Source organism: Colius striatus, chromosome 2, assembly GCF_028858725.1.
Source record: "Colius striatus isolate bColStr4 chromosome 2, bColStr4.1.hap1, whole genome shotgun sequence".
Taxonomy (NCBI): domain Eukaryota; kingdom Metazoa; phylum Chordata; class Aves; order Coliiformes; family Coliidae; genus Colius; species Colius striatus.
The window spans coordinates 40,828,294-40,842,753 of record NC_084760.1 but is presented as its reverse complement, the minus strand read 5'-3'; the positions used below and the strand labels follow the sequence as shown (position 1 = coordinate 40,842,753).

The 14,460-nt window shown below is 42.5% G+C and overlaps 1 protein-coding gene across 3 annotated transcripts in view; it reads right to left on the bottom strand.

Annotated features, from left to right (window-relative positions):
- PTCHD4 (patched domain containing 4) overlaps positions 1 to 10,657 on the bottom strand; it is an 87,044-nt gene extending 76,387 nt beyond the window's left edge. Inside the window, exons 1-2 of one of the 3 annotated variants that reach the window (XM_061990652.1) lie at positions 10,647 to 10,657; positions 9,699 to 10,248 (exon numbers count right to left, since the gene is read on the bottom strand). In XM_061990652.1, coding sequence (XP_061846636.1) covers positions 9,699 to 10,247 — 549 coding nt within the window. In that variant the 5' untranslated portion in view covers position 10,248; positions 10,647 to 10,657. Of the gene's footprint in view, positions 1 to 9,698; positions 10,299 to 10,646 lie in introns of those variants that run through there. The other 2 variants (XM_061990650.1, XM_061990651.1) reach the window with 2 other exon arrangements.
- Positions 10,658 to 14,460: the final 3,803 nt, after the last annotated feature.

Genomic DNA, 14,460 nt, shown 5'->3' with positions numbered 1-14,460 from the left:
ATTTCCCTTCAAGGATGACCTCCTGTTTCTCCCATCTCCAAAATCTTATATATAATAAAGGCAAGGAGATCGTAAAAGTTGTAGAGATACAAGCTTTATTATTTTAGGAGAAAAAATAACTTTACTTTAAAATTAAATTATTCTCAAAAATAAAATATCAAATATTTTATGAGAGTGGGGAAGCTCTTAATCTTGTCAATCTTGTGAACTTTATTTTAGGGGATATACCTAAATCTTAGGGTGTATATCTTAAGTGCTAATCTTGAAGCCTAGGGAAAGAAAGGATTGGAGACACATTTGTAAATATTCAGAAATATTTGTGTTTCTTTGCTGGCTTTCTAACTTTTTATGCAAATTACAATGATAAATCTGTTGTGGATCAATTGTTTTTTTACATGTAAATGGAAAATCAATTATGGTCAAGAAAATTATTATTATCAAATAAATACCATTAGCAGAGCATCTATTACCACACATTCCAACCACTCCTGAAAAGAAATGGGTTTGTCATCTTGATCCAAAAAATCTATGTGGTGAAATCTCTTTTGGAGTATGTTTCATACTTTTCTGTGAATAAAACCTCACTCAGCAGGACTGGAGTCAAGAACATGACCAAAGTGAATTTTAAGGATTAACATGCACATGAATATTTCCATGTTGCATCTGCTCAACACTGGATTTGTTAATGTATTATGCTAATGATTCAAAATCTACTCTAAGAAACCATTTTGGAAAATGGTTAGGAAAATGATGATTTATATTTATGTCACAAGTCCTGTCAAACAAGAGATTGCGTTGCATAATGAAGTACTGCTAGCAGCATCTTTCTTCTTAATGAACTGCAAATTGTTCTACAAACTAAACTTGCTTTGAAAACTGGAAGCATGAATCAATTGGCCCATCAATACTGTGCTTTGGTCTCCAGCTAAATATGTTATTAACAAGAGCCAGAGCACCTTGCTGAGGGATACATCTGTGTCCACATGGACTGGGCTCTGTCCTCAGCCAGGCAAGTATCTTGACAGACAGAGTTGGTGGGGCAGATTTCATTTCTTTGTAATTTTCAAACCCTACAGTTTGAACACAGGAAAATGTTTCTTTCTAAAGATTTTATTTTCTCCTTTATTTTCTAAAGTATAATGTGAGAGCAAAATATTTTCGAAAGAATTTTTAAAGAATACTTTGAAAGAATCGTTTCAACACAAAAAAAACCTCTAAAGCATTTTGTTAGATGCATGTCAAAATGAAACTATGGGAACCTGCCCTTCTCTTTCTCCAAGACAAAATTAAGGGCAGAGTAGACATTGTTTCACAGATCCTTTAGATTTCAAGCATACTGTAACATGATAAAAAAAGATTTAGCTGAAATTTATGGGTTGACTCTACATACAGCACGGGTAATGTGTGATTTAGCACAGGTAATACATAATTTAGCACAGAAGCAGCAAAACTCTCCATGGTTACTTCTGAATTGTAGCACCCTTTAAGGAGCTGTTGACATGCATGCGAAAATGCACCATATATGTGGTGAATATAACACCTTCCCATCAGATTGACAACTCTTGTATAATGTTGGTGGAAACAGCTATGCAAAGTGTAAGAAAAGCAAGAAGCTGACATACACCAGGGGAAGTTTTCTGTCTTGCTTAGGTTAGGTTAGGTAGGTGTCCACTGAACAGGTGATGTTTATGTTCCTTATTTATTTGTGGGAGGTTATGTTAGGTGTTTGAGCTTCCCTCTGGAGATACTCAATGACACCTCCCAGATCTCCCACCAACTGCACGAGGAAATTCATTGTGGCAGAGTGGCTTATTAGGAGTTTGATATTTAATTGCAAATTGCCTACCCCAAGCAACTAGGCTGCATTACACTTAAAGCCTCTGTGATGTGCATTTTCTTCAAAGCAGTGGGATACGACTGCCCTTTTCCTCCTCAGATGCCCTCAGAGCACACAAGCAGGCTCTAGGACTTGTGCAATTGGTATCTTAAAAGAAGAAATATTCTGAGAGATGGTGAAACATTTGCCTCATATGTATTCGGGAAACATTATACACCTGTGGTGCTGACTGACTTTTTCCATCTTAGTTATGGATCATTACTGGACCAAAACCCTTCTGCAATGTTAACCAGATGGTGACACACTGGTCTCACAACCCATGATCCCCCAACCAGCTCCCTGGCTGGGGTATCAGTTTGCATGCAAAAGCAGACTGGAGGAGGGCATGTTTGTTGACAAAACACAAAACCAGGGAGAAAAGCTGATCTGACTTGCAAGGGTGGGAGGGCTCTCTGACATCTAGCAGAGCTGCTGCTGGGCATGCAGGACTGGTATTGTGCAGGAATTACCCACCAATGTGTAAGCAGGGTTTAGGAGAAAAAAAAAGGCTTCAGCAATATTTTTGTGCCAGATCAGAGCTGCCCAACAACACAGTATTGTTAATTTTCCCTTAAGTCTGTTCCACAGTAATTCTTTTTAGCTGGAAATCCCCTTGCTGTCAGTAGATCTCTCTTGCTGGTGTTGTCAAAGGTCTCCAAGCACTTCACCCAAAGGTCTCACTCCCAAATGGTCTAACCACTGTAAAAGTAAGGTTAATTCACAGCCAGAGAATCCAGAGCAAGGGTGATGACAAGTGCCACTGCATGTGATCATCTCTGCAATGCTCAGGATCTCCATCACTGCCTTCTCCCTTTGTGGGATGATTCATAGCCTCACTACCGATAATTTCCTTTACTATCTGTTCTTCACATGAGCATCTCGTGTCTTGGTAGGCAGGAAAAGAGTGATCAGAACTAATGTAGAGAGAAATAGAGGTATGAAAGACTGTAGAGCTTGCCGCTCCTACCTCCCTTTGATTTCTCCTCTCTTTTCTGTCATACACAGTACTTGCTTTCCTATGTCATTGAAAATAGTTTCATTTGTATTTAAACCCACTTTCCAGCTCAAGTCCCAGCCACACATAGCATATATCATTATTTGCACTAGGAGTGTGCAATGGATGTGAGCTCTGCATAAATTAAAAGTTTTCTGTAGAAATGCAAGATTGTGATTTTAATGGCTTAATTAACTCCTCTTGGAAAATCAGTCAGCAGGTTTTTTCACCATGACTTCTGTAATAAAATCTGTACAGATCTCTGCATAGGGCTCTTTTACCTCTTAGTATCTGAAAAGGTTTAATTCAGGTTTTGTCCAGCACAACCTTACCTATGTCATTGCTTAGGGACTAAAAAAGGTGTTTGTAATATGCATACCCACATATACATAAAGGACATTAAACAATTTAAGAACTTTTTGGACATGCTTATTAATCTAATTTTCTCCTTACAAAGTTCCTTTCACTTTTACCACAGAAGATTTGTATTTAGTCAGTTAATGTTGTTTTAAGGGTCTCCTCTCCTCAGTGTAAAAGCATCTTTCTCTAGTGGGAAGATGACGTATTTTCTTTACTAAGGCTCATTGGTTGTATTGTCTCACCTTGGAAGCATGGCAGCATCTGAATTTGTTTTAATTCTTGTTACAGATAACAAGAATATTCATCCATTGTAAATCTGATGGGAGAAGTTCAAGGCTTTCTAATAGCTCACACAGCCAGTACAGTAAGAGGTTCTAAAGACATTAGGGATGGTTGAAATTAAAAGATGTAATGCCAGTGTAGAAACACTGCCAAGCATTAGCTGAATAGTTAGTAAAGGAAAAAAAATAGGTTGGTTTTTTTTTCCTTTTTCCAAAGAGAAGTAGCTACTGAAGGAGAGACAGCGAAGTACTGCTGGGCTTTCTAGCTTTAGCAAGAAGTTGACATCCCTTCCAGATCCACAGTGATGAGCAGTCACTACTAACTGAAGGGACTTGAAATTGCATCTTCCTTTTCTCTCTACCCAAACAACCTTATAATTGCTTCTTTATTATTATTCACATCATGGCAAGGTCTCCAGAAGTCCTGGCACGGCATAAAAGGCCATGTCCTCCAGCAAGTGCTGACAAAAATAAAAGTGGAATAGCTGGTAGGGAAAGGCATGAAACAGCTGACCAAGATCATCTGAAAGGTCAATGGAGAATATTTTCTTTGCAGTCTTCAACACAGCCACTGCTCTCAACTGCTAAATGGGAAGGAATGAACCCCACATCCAAGGAGTCTGCTGTCTACAGCCCTGGTGAGATGAAGGTGGAATTTCCTAAAGAGAGTGATAAGGGAAGTGGATAACTGAAAAGCAATGCAAAAAGAGTATCCTAATCCCCATCCTTGCTTTGATAGATTTCAGCTGCCTTTCTGCTGTTTATGTTGGGATAGCTTGTCCTGGTATGAGTTAACCTGGTTTCATGTTCCTGGTGTAGTCAGGGTCCACAGTCTGGTCTTCCTTTCAGGCAAGAGGGTTATCTTAATACTTGTTCTATCAGTATCAAGAAAGAGACCTTCTCTAACATACTAAGTAGAGGAAAAAGTGGAGGATTTTCCAAAAAATGCAAAAACCCATTTCATTTCTTGCCCATGCAGAGCAGGAAGGCTGTCTGTTCATGTCCTCATGAGCTGATAGCTGCAGAGACATTTGACATCTCCCTGCAAGGGCAATGATAAACTGCCACATACATCAGCTCTGCCAGCCCCTCCAGAAGTGGAGAGTGAGGAGCCCTTCCTAGTCCTGTCAGGCAGTACAGAAACACAGGTGGAAGAGTAAGAGGGTTGGTTCTTTTCTTTATTTTTTTTCCACATAAGTTTCCAAACTGTGAGCCAGAAGAGGCTACTTTCCTTCAAATATGTTCCACTTGATTTCGTGCTACTGATCAGTTACTCTGAGCCCAGCTTGCTCCATCATGTCCCGATCCAAGAAACTGAGATGAAAACTATCTGCAGCTTCCGTCCTTCCTCTTCTGATATTCTCCCTGCTAATTTTTTATCATTTTGCTTGACTTAGTAGCTTTCACCATCCTGAGATCACTTCACAGCATCCTCAGCCACAAGCTTGGATTGGGATGGGTGGTATCACAAATGGATACAGAGCCATGTTGCCTCCAAGGAAGCATCAGTCCTTGGAGTCAGAGTACCCTGCTACTGGAACCAGTTTTACTGAAGGAATAATCAGTTTGTGGATACTATTGATACACAGATGCCTAGTCTGATGTAGGTGGGCTATGGTTTTACATCCTCTCTGTCCCATACTGCAAGGTCATCTAAGGAAGGACTAGTGTTGGAGCAGTGGGAAAGGCTCCATGAATGCAATTAGAGAAAGATTCAGTTAAAAAAAACAGCTGTTAGTGTGAGAAAAAAATCAGAATCTGGCCAGTAGCAAATTTACAATTGCAGGTTTCAAGATGCTAAGTGAATGCAAGTAACTTTTCTACTTAATAAAGAATTCAACATCCATCTGATGTGTTTATCACAAACATGGTAATATAGATGTCTAATTTTTTGGCTGCTATTTAGACTAGTGTTCATAAATGACTGATACTTAATGGAAGATGGTATTACAGAAACCAATCTTTTTATAAAGGCTCTTTTTAACCAGCAGTTACCATATTCATTCTTATCTCAGAGATGAGTTCTAAGTTATCTATTCTTTGACAAGCTAACAAAGAAGCTTGAAAAGAAACAGTAAAACACCTGAAAAAATAAATTAATACTGTTTTTTTTTTTCTCCTCAGGGTAAGGACTGTATTCTGAAATAATTTTCATTCTTCATAGGGATTTTTTTCTTTTTTTTCCTGATAACAGCAAAGTTGCCAGGGTTACTGGTAAATAAGGGTCAAAACCCAACCTCTTTCTTCATATTTGATAGTATACAAAAAGTAATCCTGTGTAGTAAATAGTTCCAACTATATCAATAATGAAAATGTGCCTCAGACCATACTCTGGCCCTAGGGGCAGGAGTACAGCACATCCAAGCAGATATACACTGTTATCCCCAGAAGGAAGTAGATATACTGAACAGGAATGTGCCCTTTCCAATGCTATCTCACAAGTCATGCCCAGGCACTGTCCTGGAAATCTTTAACTGACAAAAATGATTCTGGCATTTGTCAAAGCTTGCAATTTAACAGTCTGATGGCTGATGATCAGTGCTCAGTGTAGATGTACCCAGTGTACGTGCTTGGGGCACAATTCAGACCTCAAGCACAGGAACATTGGGGCTTTTTGTCCTGAGCTGAGGAAAGCATGAGCAATCTTGCTCCAGGATGTATCTCAAAAGTCTTCATCAAGACTTCACACGTTCAACTTTGTTTTCTTGCTCTGCCATGGTCTATCTGGATGACCTTGGGCAAGTCACTCTCCTGGCTGGGATGCAGACTGCAGTGTAGCATAGCAATAACTGTGAACAGGCTAGCAGCATCCCCAAAACAATGGGAGCAGGTATTTTCCTATAGCCTGGTTCCTCCAGCCTTTCAGAAAACTAAATAGCCTACAATGACCCTTGAGTTGCCAGAGAGGATTTTAAATCCATCTCAGGCATTTGAAACCACATTGCACTCTACACTTTGGATGTGAACGCTGTTTCTGCTCCAGTAAGTGGAAGAAGGAACACTTCCTGACTTATAGAGGGGCAGTGAAGATGTATTAAAGGCTATAGGCTGTTCCAACGCTACAACAAGTAGGAAAGCCCTTCAGCTTCATTACATTTTGCAGTCCAACAACAGCTATTTCATAACAGGAGCAGTTTGCTAGAACTTGCTTGTTCGGCTCCCATGAAGTTCCCATACAAGACCTGGCAAGAGGTGACTCAGCCACTGTTCAGCTGGTCTCACCTGAGAATGGAAACAATATGGAGTCCAGCAGGAATAAAGTGAAAGCTTCTCACAAGGCTTGAGGAAAGAAAACTTACAGATGGAACAGGAAAGGAACCACATTGTCATTGTAGTTCCCAAAACACTACAGACTGACGCTTGACCCATGCTAGTTGCAGGCTAATATATCTGGGACACCTTCACAGTTTTTAAACCTACCATATTGCTCTTAAAAGAATGTTATTCAACCTGACACCATTATTAAAAGAACAAGATAGAGCAAAGTCTACTGTTATTAACCAAGCAATGTGTCTTTTGAGAAAGTGAGGCAACCTAGAAGATACTAGTGGGTCCTTATGGTGCAGGAAAGTTTAGCTGCAAAATCTCCCAAGGACATGGATTGGTGAGTGTGATGAACTCTGATCCATACCAAATATGGCAAGCAGATTTCACCCTTTTGTCCACACTCCAGTAAGGTCTATCGCTAAAACCGCTCCTTCATGCCACAACTCAAGTAAAAAGAAATAAAAAAGCCTCTGGAGTTGTTTCTCTTTGCTGAGCATTCAAAGATATTTCTGGTTAAACACATTGAGACACTCCAAAACATGCAACATAAGTATGGATTTCTAACAGTCTTTGTTCAGAGGTGCAGCAAGAGAGAGGTCAGTAAATAGCCTAGGAGCCCACATCAAACCAAGATTTTGGCCATTGCTTGAAGAAAAGCAAAAGATATTTACCCACAACTTCCTAACCCTTGGTAGACAGGGCAACAGAGATGACAGAGATGACTTAGTCAATCAATCTATACAAAGTAATAATTTATTCCAGCAGCTGGAGCCCAGGAGACCAGAGGAGGTGAGTCTCTGAAGACGTACTACAGCTAAGAACTGATTGTCATCCTACAGCAGAGTCCTTACTAATACAGGAAAAAAAAAACTGGGGCAAAGTGTGTTTCTCTTTCTCCTTAACACCAGGGATTCTCCCTATCAGCAGAAAAGGGTTGTAATTGATAGCTTTTCTCTGAAGTGCAGTCGCAGATTTTGGTGGCTTTACCTCCCTTCACTGAGAACTAGGTAGAAAGTTGCCTGCTTTGTCCAACTTTAAATATAGGTACTTAAGGGTATTTATTCCTTCATCTGAAAGATGATACAGAATAACTTGGAGGATTAGAAGTGTCAGGGTGGTATTCAGCAGTGCTCAGAGTCAGGTGTCTGTCCTTTGGGAAAACCTTTCTCTAGGTGAATTGGCTACTGGTCACTTATTCCAATAAATCTGTAATCCAGAACAGGTCATTTTCTTTTCTTTTGCTTTTATCTTTAAAAAAGTAGGAGCTGTAGGCACACTCCTAATAAAATCCACATTGCATCCTAGTTTTACCAAGTTTCTCTACACAAGAAAATGAATACAGATTGAGATAATACAATGTCTGTTTCTTTATAAAGCTGGTTTAAAATTATATTAGTCCAGATTATAGGTGTTCTCCACTGAACTAGCTTAACCTCAACTGTAAAAACAAGAAAAATGGAAAGAAAGCACTTTAATTCTGCAACAGCAGGATTACCTTCACAGCAAACCAAAAGAGTAAATTTGTACATTGATATTTAATCCATAATAACTCACGTTTATGAGCACTTTTTACACTTGGGACTTTACAGCAGCAGCAGCAAGGACACTTTTTCCTTTCCACACACTCAACTCAAAACAACCACAACTTTGCACAAAGAAATTACTGTAACATCTAGAGCAATGGGACCAAATCTCAACTGTCCCACCTGGCCCTTTTACAGAAGCAAAAAGACCAATAAAGTGAATTTACATCTCTGCCTCAGTTTTTGGGGCAAGGATTGGCTTTACTGGTTTGTTTGTTTGTTTGTTTATTTTCCTGGTAAATGAACTCGAAGAAACAAATGATAACTTCAGGATCCGACCAGTACTTGAAGAGCACTACCTCCCTCCTCCCTGTGGATCTTTCTGAAAAACTGGGGACAAGTCACCCCAAAGAGCCTCTCTGGTTTACAAGCAGCACCATATCCTCTTCCCTTTAACCTGAGCCATGAGTAACTAGTGTGCTAGGGAGTGTGCTACACTCTGATGCAATACCTAGGGGAGCATACAGATATACTGTAATTCCCAGAAACTTCTTTCAGCAGCCACCTGCAAACTTTGCACCTTCTTTGCTCATAGCAGGTGAGTCCTGGTGAACTGGATTGCTCTAGATGAGAAGGAAAGCAGATGGATGCTTGTGTGCCAGGGAAATACTCCTGAGATCATTTGTGCTCAATTGTTTATTCTTTTAATTGGAAGGACTGAAACTTTTATCACCTTTTACCTTGTTTTGATTTTGCTGGGCAGGCTCTAGCTGATGGGATATATCCCAAAATTCCAGCCCATCCATCACAGACAGAGTTAATTATTTTCGTACTAAGAGGAAAAAAAAAAAAAAACCCAAAAACATCCCACCTCTCTTCCCCTTCTTTGCATGCAGGTAAAGAAAGAGAAGGCAGAACACTTGACATCGCTTCTGGTCCAAATCTCCTGCTGCTGCTATGGCATTTGCAGAGGCAAGGAGATGCAGGAGCTCGCTGTGCATTTGAGGAAAGTCTTTCTGGCCCTATTAAATATATATTATCCTAACACAGCAGTGGAGTTGGAAAAGGTGATGGTGAAACTCCAGCTCTCAACCCCCCACCGACATCCTGTCGGTTTTTCCGGATGTATTAACCCTTCAAGGCATTGCAAAGTCTCCTGGTCCCGAAGCTATTCTTCACTCCCTGCTTCTCTTGCTCACTTAGCTTACAGTACCCCCACCCTCCCTCCTGATACAGAACAATAGCAAGGCACCAGTTTCAGCTGCTTCCCGAGGAAAGCCCAGATCACACACATTTAGATGGAGAGAGATAGAGATGATTATATTTCTTTTTGCTGTTTAGGACAAGAAATGAAGTGCTGCCTCTTTAATTGGCAAAAGCATGCAGTAAGAGCATACCTTTAATTTAGTGTTGGGATAGCTCACTTGCACCCTGGCTGTTGTCTTATTGGAGAGGGCAGCCTGCCTCAGATCCTCTAGCACTGAAATAATATCATCCAGCACGCATTTCTTATCCTGATTTCTCAACACACACAGATGGGAAAAAGTATAATTATAGCCTTTGTAGTTCACCTTCATTTCCAGCACGGCTCGGTGGATCTGCAGGATCACATCAGCCTGATGCAAAATATTGCCTCCGGGTTTGGAGAGGAGAATCACCCTGCCATACCTCCCCGGGGTGTGCAAGTCCGAATACAGCTGGCTTTTGGATTGATCGAGGGAGAAAAGGCTGCTGGCTAAGCTCCTCTCGATCTTGGCCAGGCTGTGGCTGGGGGCTACCAGGCTCTCCAGGTCAGTGTCAGGCTGGAAGCGGTTGAGCAGGCTGAAGCCGAAGATGATGGTCAGGACTGCGGGCACAGTGAGGAAAAACACCGGATGCCTGCTCACGAATAAGCCCAGCTTGTAGAAAAACGACTGGAGCCCTCTGTGTATCACCTGCCGCAGCATCCTCCACCAGATCCAGCCTGCAGATGCTCCTGGCCGTCTTAGAAAGCACATGTGACATGTGTAGCTCCTTACCCCTTCCTGTCAGTTTCTCTTTCTCTCTCCCTCTCTCTCTACTACTCCTTTAAAAGACTGCAGCAAGTTGCAGCAAGACAGCCAAATATTGATCAATGGGGTGTGTGTGTGTGCGCGCGTGTGTGTGTGTGTGTGTGTGTGTGCCGGGGGTGGAAGGGACCGGGCAGAGGAGGGAGGAGGAGGAGGGGGTCCTTGCTTTTTTTTTGGTTCTCTTTTCTTCTCCCCCCCCCCCCCGTCCCTCCTCCCTGGCCAACTAGCATCGCCTCCTGCTCCCCGCCCGATGCCCCCCTTTCCCCGGTGAGGCTCGGGGGCTGCACTGGGAGCTGCCGGCTCCGCAGTGCCCGCTCCGCGCCCGCCGCCGCTCCGCGTAGCTCCGCGTCCGGCTCCGCTCCTCCCGGGCGGTGCAGCGACTGCCAGCAGCTTCCCCCCTCCCTCCCCCTCGCTGCAAACCACCGCTGCTCTTTTCTCCCTCCATCCCCTTCACACTCTCCACACACAGAATTTGCCGGGGAGTGAGGATGATGCTGCATTTTAACATCCCCCGACCCCACCGCCCGGCCCCGCTCTCTGTCCCCCGGTCCCACGGCTTCTGCATTCCTCCCTCTTCCCCGCGCCGCAGCCGGTACTGCCCCAGCCGCTATGAGGCTTTTGAGGGGACACACACGCACCACTCCAGGGAAAGCTCACATCCCAAATTGCCACCTCCCCCCTTTCCCTCATCTGCATCCCCAGGTCGCCCAGGCGGAGCTGCCGCGTGGTCCTGCAAGGGGCAGAGTGACTCCAGGAAAGGCTTGGGGCAAGGGGAGAAAGGGGGAGTGAGCTTCTCCCTTCTACTGCCCAGCAGCCTGGCACCTCTCCTCCTCCTCCTCCGGCCAGCAGTGACCTAAGAGAGGCAGGACAAGGCTCCTGACATCCTTCAGCTGAAAAAGAGGTTTTCCAAGCAAAGACACCATCAGACCATTACATAAGAGGAGAAAAATTCTGCAGCTCCTCGGACCAAAGGAGAGCAGCACAGAAATGCATGCATTTGCAGGCAGAGAGCTGTTCACCAATTCTCCCGGCAGCAAAGCTCCTCAAGGAGCTTCAGCCAGGACTACTTGGGACAGCAGATCCAGTCCTAGAAGACCAGATAGCCTCTTGCAGGCAAGGCAGTAGAAGGGGCAGGTTTGCTTTGCAGGACTTTTATAGTTAACTCATAAGTCTAAATCACCAAAATAGAATTAAAAAGCAAAACTCCAAAAATGCAGATCTCTACTAGGTGTCGCCCCCTCCACTGTATTTTAGCCAGTTTTGTGAAGCAGAAATTGATTTATTTTGGGATGAGACCAAGGACGTTGTGCAAAGCCTGAGAGAGCAAGGTTCTTTCATAATAAATCCTTACTAAAACAAGCTGGGAGAGTGGAAACTGGGGAGCTCAAGATTCTGCTTGATCCAAGACTAGACAAACATCAGGCTATGCACAGCTTGAAGTAATTATCAGTATTTTGGAGGATAGCAGCGTATTCAGCAATCCCTTTCATGCTGACACCTCTACACACACACACATACGCACACACTACTGTGTGGATGAACAGGGTGTACAAAGAAGGAGCAACTTTTTGAGGGCTTTGGATGGCTTGCATTAGGTCACATAGCCAGTGATTCAACTTGGGAGCCTGAGGTCCCGCAGAAGTACGGAAAAGGGAAATTCTTCTAAGGGATGCATCAGAAAGCCTGCGAGCATTGGTCTGGAAACCTATCTGACTGAAATCAGTGGCTAAAATTTACAACTGTCTTGGTAAAACTGGCTTAATTTTTAGGTACTGCAATAGGTGCTGCAAGTACATCACACCTTTCAAATTCTGGCTGCTTTTATTTAGTAGCCTTGATACTGCTGATCTGGAGGCCCTTGTAAATATGGGCTTGAATTCTTACAGGCAACAAGATGAAGAAGTCAAAGGTGGGAAACTCTGTAGAAAAAACCCTATCGACCTCCTGTTTGCTCATCTTAAAGTACTGCCCATGATGGAAATCTGCCTTTACAACCCCAGGTAGTGCTAAGCTCCACTGGTACCAATTAAAGCATTTTGTCTATTTTATGATGTACTTAGTCTGATGGTTGAGTGCTCCCAGTGAATAAAGTCTAAATGTAAAGGTTTTATTGAGTCTTTGTACTTAGATACATAAGTGAGACCTTGAGTGAGAAGTCAGAATCTGATTCTTCATTTCTGTATATTGAGGTTTATCATAGCCTTTGGCAGAGTATGTTACCATATTTAAGCTATGAGTGCTACTGGCAGAGAAACATTAGCACTGTCATGCTGATAGCTTCGCTGTGGGTCACAGAAGTTCTGCCCTCAAGCCTTTGAGTCCTTGGTGCACGTTGCTTATGTGACTTCTGTGGTGTTGGTACCTGGCCTGGCAGAGAGAAAGCTGCAATTGCCAAGGCCTGGCCTAGGAAACCCTCCACAGGGATTATTGCTCAGGAGGTTGGTGAGACCTTCCTATTGACCCCAGCAAGAGATCAGGAACACAGTACAAGCAATCTGGACCACTCTAAGAAGAGCAGGTCCCTCTAGTGACTAAATGAGTTATGGCAAAGATTGTATTATTTTCTGCAGCTTCTTCTGATCTTGGACAACTCATGTCTGCCAGGATGCTGCAGTGGAGCACTCAGGCACAGCACTGCTGAAGCACAGACCACACAAAGAGAGGGCAAAGAAACATGTGTAATGAAAGCTGTGACTGAGCACACACTGCTTTCTTCCTGAGCAGGAAAATTAAGCAACATTGCCAAAGGACTTGCCTGTCTCTTGGAGTACATAGTAACAAAGCATAATCCAGCATCAGTGGCCCCACAGGTAACGTGGATGATAAAGTGACCAATGCTTTATATTGGTCATCTCAAATCGTAAAATCCATAGAGGCTCTAAAAAGTCAGTTTGAAGTATGTCCCAGAAACAAGGAGAGCATCAGCACCTCTTCTGAGAACAACATTGGGATATGCTGATATTTATACCCTTCCTGGTATCATCCAATGAATCCCCTTTAAAGATCCCCAGCTATCATCCCTGTGAGCTGGGGGAACTGAATGATAGTTTAGAGTCTGGAGCCCAGAGAAATAACAAACCACAAAGCGATTTGAAACACTCAGAAATATATGAAGCAAGATGCAGCTTGGAAAAAATGCAGCTGTATCTGTGGAGAATAATCAGTTTCTTACTCCCAGGAAGAAGACAACTTTGTGAACAGAGGGTTTGGCACAAAAAACCAGATGGGATTACAGCACATGATAAGAGAAACGTGGTTTTGGAAAAAAGAAATGCACAGCAGAAAGCTCAAGCAATACAAATTTACTTGTCAAGATATCTTAAATCAGGGAGGAAACACTGTGGGAATACTGAGAGAACACTGTTCCTCTGTATTATTCTGATATAACTGCCTCGGAGCACTCTGTTCAGCATGAAGGGTTACTGAGACATAGTAAACTTTTTGATAGTTCAAATAAGAATTATCAATGGGCTCAAGGGGCTGGCATAGGTGCACTGATCAGGTACTGGAGAAGGTATAGTTGAATGCCCAAGAGCCAGATTGCCATACGTTGATTCACAAGCAAGTAAAGCCACAAACAGTCCTATTGACAAAATGATTTTAAGTTGTTATGGTTTAGTAGCTGGGTGGATACAGTAAAAATTAATGGTACAAAAAGGCATTACATAGTGAAAAAAACCAGAACAGAGTAGCCACTGAGACTGTGTGTGTAAGAACAAATAAAATAAGCTTCACACTGACTAGCAGTTCATACACTTATATTATTTTGTGCCTCAAACATGAAAGAAAAACTTTAGTGTGATATAAAGTTCAACTTTAGAAATATGGATTTTAATAGAAAATCCCTTAGCAATTCTCAATTAATTCTGATCTTCTTCAGACAGCAGGGCCAACACTACACAGGAGCCAGGGAAGGCAGGAGCGGAGAGACAGGAGGTCTGTGCATGGTTCTGGTGGATGAGAGCACTGTAGAAATGATGTAAGAGCTGGGGTGACCCTTAGAGGGAAAAGACCAAACCATGATTATTGTGTTTGAATTTACTGTTTTGGTTTTGTGCCATATGGTGGTTTTGAAAATAATTGAGAAAACTGTGACACAAAAGGGTGGTAT